Source organism: Ipomoea triloba, chromosome 11 (assembly GCF_003576645.1).
Source record: "Ipomoea triloba cultivar NCNSP0323 chromosome 11, ASM357664v1".
Classification (NCBI taxonomy): Eukaryota; Viridiplantae; Streptophyta; class Magnoliopsida; order Solanales; family Convolvulaceae; genus Ipomoea; species Ipomoea triloba.
The window spans coordinates 1450237-1456297 of record NC_044926.1 but is presented as its reverse complement, the minus strand read 5'-3'; the positions used below and the strand labels follow the sequence as shown (position 1 = coordinate 1456297).

The 6061-nt window shown below is 34.2% G+C and overlaps 1 protein-coding gene across 1 annotated transcript; it reads right to left on the bottom strand.

Annotated features, from left to right (window-relative positions):
* Window positions 1-547: 547 nt before the first annotated feature.
* Window positions 548-2258, bottom strand: LOC115996407. Its single transcript, XM_031235612.1, has 2 exons — window positions 1797-2258; window positions 548-1695 (listed from the first exon to the last, which is right to left on the bottom strand). The coding sequence occupies exons 1-2, from the start codon at window positions 2058-2060 to the stop codon at window positions 1681-1683; spliced, it is 279 nt and encodes a 92-aa protein (XP_031091472.1). The 5' UTR covers window positions 2061-2258; the 3' UTR covers window positions 548-1680.
* Between the last annotated feature and the right edge of the window lie 3803 nt (window positions 2259-6061).

The window sequence follows — 6061 nt, the reverse complement described above, 5'->3', positions numbered from 1 at the left end:
AATAATAATAATAATAATAATAATAATAATTGACGGTAATAATGTGTTACCGGTATATTATTTGAATGTAATGTTGATACAGTGTTTGAATATTTGAGTACAATATTGAGTGCAGTGCTCAGTGTACAAAATGAGTTGAGTGTTGTTCTGTTTAGTAAGAAGTGTCGTAAGAAGTCCCCTTCTACAAGTGTTGTGAGCCTTTTTATCTCCTTCAGCTCAGTAATGGAGCGTTAATGCCAAGGGCTGAGGAGCCGTTGAGCATTAATGCCTTGAGCTGAACGTTGGGTATCAATGCTGAGGAGTTGAACGTTGGACATCAATGTTGAGGGGCTGAACGTTGGGCATCAATGCTGATGAGTTGAACCGTTGAGCATTGATACTGAGGAGTGAGGTATCTTGGGTAGTTTGAACGACAATTGTTTTGCTTTTGGGTCCTGCCAGTGATTCCGGGTCGGATGCCCAATTATCCTGTCAACAATAATAATAATGGAATGCATAAAAGTACGTACTGTTAAGATGCAATCTAGTTTTATCAATCACCATTTAATTTTCCATTCAATTTCCATTTCCCAGCATCATGTATTGTCTGTGTCTGATGAATAAAAGAAGGATAGTTGAGGGCAATTTTGGAATATTAAAAAGTAATCTCACATTACCTAACCAAAACTTGGTAATCAGATTACCTCAAACATACCCCATTTCATACGTGGCAGTCATCTTATATTACTTAGCCTCTCAGATTACCTAAACCAAACATGATAATCTAACATTACCTTTCTCAAATTACCAGGGTAATGTTAGATCCCTTGAACCAAACGCCCCCTAAGGCACATACGATACAGTTAGGAATGGTTAAAATGTCATGGAGGAACCTAAGTCTAAGATACAAGAAAACATGACCATGCATCATATTATCTTCCTTTTAATTGGATGGCCTTGTTCTAAAAACACCATTACAATAACTTAACTTCTAACACAAAGACACATACATAATTTCATAACACAAAATATAAAAACTTACAATATAAGACACATACATATGCATTAGGGTTCACAGTATTGTTTAAAGATTGCAATTACTTTTCTACAACTACTCACATTTTACAACAGTTAAAATAATTATCTCTTAAAGAGAAAAATATTCACTAAAAATTCAACTAAAGAATGATTTTCTTCCTAAAAGGTTGAATCTTTAACCCCAATGGCCCCTCACTCGACAGACCATATAAAAATATATAAAGTATGGCAATTCAGCTGAACAAAAGACTAAAGTTCTACTTTCCGGACAAAGTGGGACAATGGATATATATTAAAAGCTCAAATAGCTCAACATCATTAATAAATTATTTTTATCTTCACATTACTTTCTGAATACGCAATAACCTAACACCAAACAAGTTCTACGATTATCTTTCACACTGTAAAATAATAAATACAGTGAAATCTGACCACATTTGATGATACTATATATATATAATATATATTCTTGATTCTTAGTTTCTAGAAAACATCAATTCTTCTTAGCACATCACAAAATAGAAACTTAGCTGTTCTTGATCATCATCATCATCAATTTCAATACATCAAATAAACCCCATCAGATCTTAATCATCAATACTCTCTTAATTAATTGTCGATCTTCTTGCTAGGATGCACTGTTCAACATCATTAGTCTTCTTCTTACTTCTTCTTCCCCTACAAAAAAAGAAAAAATAAAACAGAAGAAATTAAATGCAACTCAGGTTGATACAATATAATTAGCGACGAAACTGTACGATGATGTTGTCTGGTCTTACATTACGTCCACCCTTACTCGCTCTCACGCCCTTGGATTTGTGACGCGCCGCCGCGATCGGCCGCCGGCGAAAGTTGTGCCTCCCGCCGCCTCTATTCGGCGGAGGGATGTTATTTGAGTGGGTTTCCGGCCCCCGGTAATCGATATCGTAGACCAAGGAATCAACGCCCGCCGCCGTGGCCCTTGGCCACGGCGCGGCGGCGACGAGAAGGAGGAGGAGGAGAATGGCCGCGGCGGAGTTGATCTTAGCAGCGAGAAGCTCCATAGCCAATAATGGAACCTTTAATTTGAATGGAAATAAACAGTTTTGGATAGTATGATGAGGTGATGATGGAGAAAAAAAGTTTGAATTTTTATAGGGAAATCAAATGGATGAGAGGTTAGGACAAAAATGGAGTCATGGAAATGGTGAGGAAAGGGGCATGTTGGAGTTAGGGCACATATGAGTTAAGGAAGTGTAACACTACTTTTTGGAATTTGAAAGCGTTGCAGAGGACACAGCCATTAGGATGTGAGGCCCTTGATGGAGATGTGTTGGGTTGGAACATTTATGTAGTGATGGAGAATCACTGGCTAAGGTGGAGCGGTGCCGATTTGTATCGACTGCAATCTTGTATGTTACTGTTACAGGTGGGTGTCGGTTCGATCCGGGTGTTACTCAAATCTTATGCTCGTGGGGTATATGAAAAGTATTTTTTTGAAACTCGATATTTAATAACTGATGAATATAATGTTGGGTTCATGTGTTAAACCATTTCATGTTAGGTTGGGTATACCAAAAAAAAAAACAAAAAAAAAAAATTATTGATTTTATTGTTTGCACATTAATATTTTGTGTATACATACCATCAAACTAAGAGTAACACAAAATTATTACTAACAAGCTAAGTTGTCCTAAAAGGATTGTGAGAGTGTGTGGATGAAGCATGATTATTGCATTCGGAGATTACAAGTTTGATTATTGCCAACACTCTCTCAGTTGAACGTGTCGCATAGAATTTTTCAGTGCGGTTTACATACCTCTCTTTTGTGATTTGCTGTAGGTTATTACACAAGAGTAGGTTTGTCCAGTACACATTCTCGGGTGTGATTTACGACTGATATGCTTAGCTTGGTGTTGGAGGGTGATTATATTGTTGTTATTAGTTTTGTTTGTTGAGATAGTTGTACATAGTTGGATTGTAGTTTCTATAAGGGCAGGCAAGCCAATAAAGGTAAGTAAGACAAGTTGATTACATTCCTCTTTCGCCTATGAAATATGACTTATGATATATTCATTTTAGAAAATAGATTGCTAAACCTTTAAAACAAACAAAAATTGTTGAACGTATAATACATATCTAAATGTTTATCTCAATTATTAGCTTAGACTTTTAGTCAAAAACATAACAAGCTTTTAATTTGGTATCATAATTAACTAATCAATACAAAAGGTTATGTGCCAGAAACTCCAATCTACAACCTCAGCATAGGGTTTTAATTAGTTGGCTACCACGAGTTTACTTAGCCAGTTGACTAGAACTGTACTATGCACCAAGATTAATTTTATTTGTGCTGAATAGAACCTCAAAGTGGCAAAGCACTCCCTCCCGAGTTTTAAGATAGTTAAATTCACATGACTCAAACTCGAGACTTTAAACTAAAACATCATCTGATCTACATTGTTACTATTATTATTATTAGTTTTTTTAATAGTATTTTTTGGGATTACTGAAAATTGGTGTGGACAACCCCATGTGTGTATTATTGAAACATGTCCAAGAAGGGCATCCCATGTAGCAGACCCTTTGGCTGGACTTCACAGCAAAAACCAAGCTAACCTCTTTATCTTCTTTTTTTTTTTAATTTGTTTTTTTTTTCCATGGATTTCACAGCTCCATCCTGCTACAAGTTATGGAGACTTATGTTCATCATTCGTATGGGGATAAAGTAATAAAATAGTAATGTTTTTTGTATAAATTTGGTTGGATTTTGTGAAGAATGAAAATATGGGCAGGTAGTTGTCTTGTTTCTTTGACTAAACAGCAGATTGACAACCCTTTGGAATGCTGCAGGTGGGTATTATTGTAGCAGAGAATTTAATGCACTATAAAATAAGAGCAAGAAAACAAAACAAATTAATTATATAAATAGGGGGCGAGTAATATTATTCGCATTTTTTATATAATTGTGTGAGATTAATTTATATTTGGCGATGATCTAAACGACGACTCAACCCTCCAACACTATAGTTGCATTAGCATGCACTTCGTCTACTAATTATTTGGCCTTGACCCGAGCGCTGAGCCTACTTGTCTAGTATTGACCTATTATATTGTTCTTTGACATGATATACCTTTATCAGAGTCGACCATTCAATAGCATTATATTGCAATTGTATTATCAAGTTCGCTTACCAATTGTATCAAGCTACTAGATTTTTAAGGTGTCATCATCTGTTAAGATTTGTAGTTTCAACTAAAACTTTAAATTATTATTACCGCGAATCTAGTGCTTTATCAAATATGATAAACTACCATTAAAAAATTAGTTTTAAATTTTCTTATGATTTATTATCATTTTTTTAAAGTTTTCTCGAGATTTATCGTGATCTTAAGAAATGGAAAAAATATTTTACGTTCACAGTAAAAGCATCAACATAATAGCTTCTAAATGTACTTTATATATGTTTATTATTATCCTCAACCTAGGAAACCCAGAAATGTTGCTATCAGCTTGATGCGTGATTGTTGATAAGACTGAGCTGAGCCAAATCAATTCCTGCTCCATAATCATGCTTCTTATATACACCAACAATATTTTGACCCTTTTTTGTCTAAGTTTGTTTCCTATTTCTTTAATTTTGATTTTTTTTTTCCTACTTAATCTCTATCTCATTCTGAGATCGAAACCTACTTACTAATTAAGTATTGTCATAAATGCTACATATGCATAAAGTTGGGTGATCATGAAAGGCCTTCAATAGGATGTGAGCAAAGGCTATATAGTAAAGTTATTATCTAAAGCGATGGCTCAGAGGGAGTGGTTAACTGGTTGAAAATTTAAATGTTAAATTACTTATAGGTGCAATCAAAAGAGTGATTGAAACGTTAAAGGATTTGATATACAAAGAGTAGGATATTTCTTTGTGTAACATCTATCGGGAACAAACATGGTTGCCGACACCTTGGCTAATATATATGGCTTTCAATGGAATAGTTACTTGGAGAGAAATTGATGACCCCTCACAAGATCAAAAAGACTATTAGAGTGTGAAGTGCCCTATCATGTTCCCTTTTTTTTTTTGGTTAAAAAATTAAGAGAAGAATATAACATCACTCTTTCCTTTGCTACGATTTCACTGAAATGCATGTCATAATCATATGTTGATCGATGTTATCCCAAATATATATATATATATATATATATATATATATATATATATATATATATATATATATGCCACAGTATAGTATTCTCTATGCCACTAATTATATTAGCATTTGTTGCAAACCAATACAGTTGAAATATTCACTAATTTTTTACCAATTTTCATACTAACCAAATGCCCAAATGTTCTACATACCGCGCTGCATACAGACACAGGTGCATGCCGGCCGAAAAGGGACCGGAGCGTCGGTTCCTTATGAATCCACCACAAAACCTCCACATCAATTAACAACCTAAGAATATACTGTTTGTTAAAAACGATGTTTCCTCGTGAATCTTTCCCACCATAACAAAGTACAACCTCAGCCTGTAAGCCTCGAAGAGGTGGCTGAGTTAGTAAACATTATTCTCGTATTAAAAAGTTATGAGTTCGATTCTTGCTAATATTTTCTTAATTGAATTTGTCGCACATAGTCTTAACTTCTTAGTGTCATTTACCTTTCATGTATGATTTACAAGCTATTGTACAGGAGTAAGTTTCTTCAATGTAAGTTTATTCAGTATGCACCTCATCTACGTAATTGCGAGTTTTTCAGAGTTTATCTAAATATACATATTTTGATTAATGAATACGAATTTCTCTCCTCATAAACAAAAAGTAGAGCCTTGTAATTTTCAAAAGTAAATTTGTGTTTTCTTGTCGTGGTGTTCAGTAAATCTTACTTGAATTTTGGACCACAGGCTGGGGAGAGCATTGCCTGGTCTACATCATGTGTGCATGTTACAACTGTTTCAAAGAATTTGAAGTCACAAAAAGACAACATTATATATATATTGATATATATATATATATATATATATATATATATATATATATATATATATATATATATATAT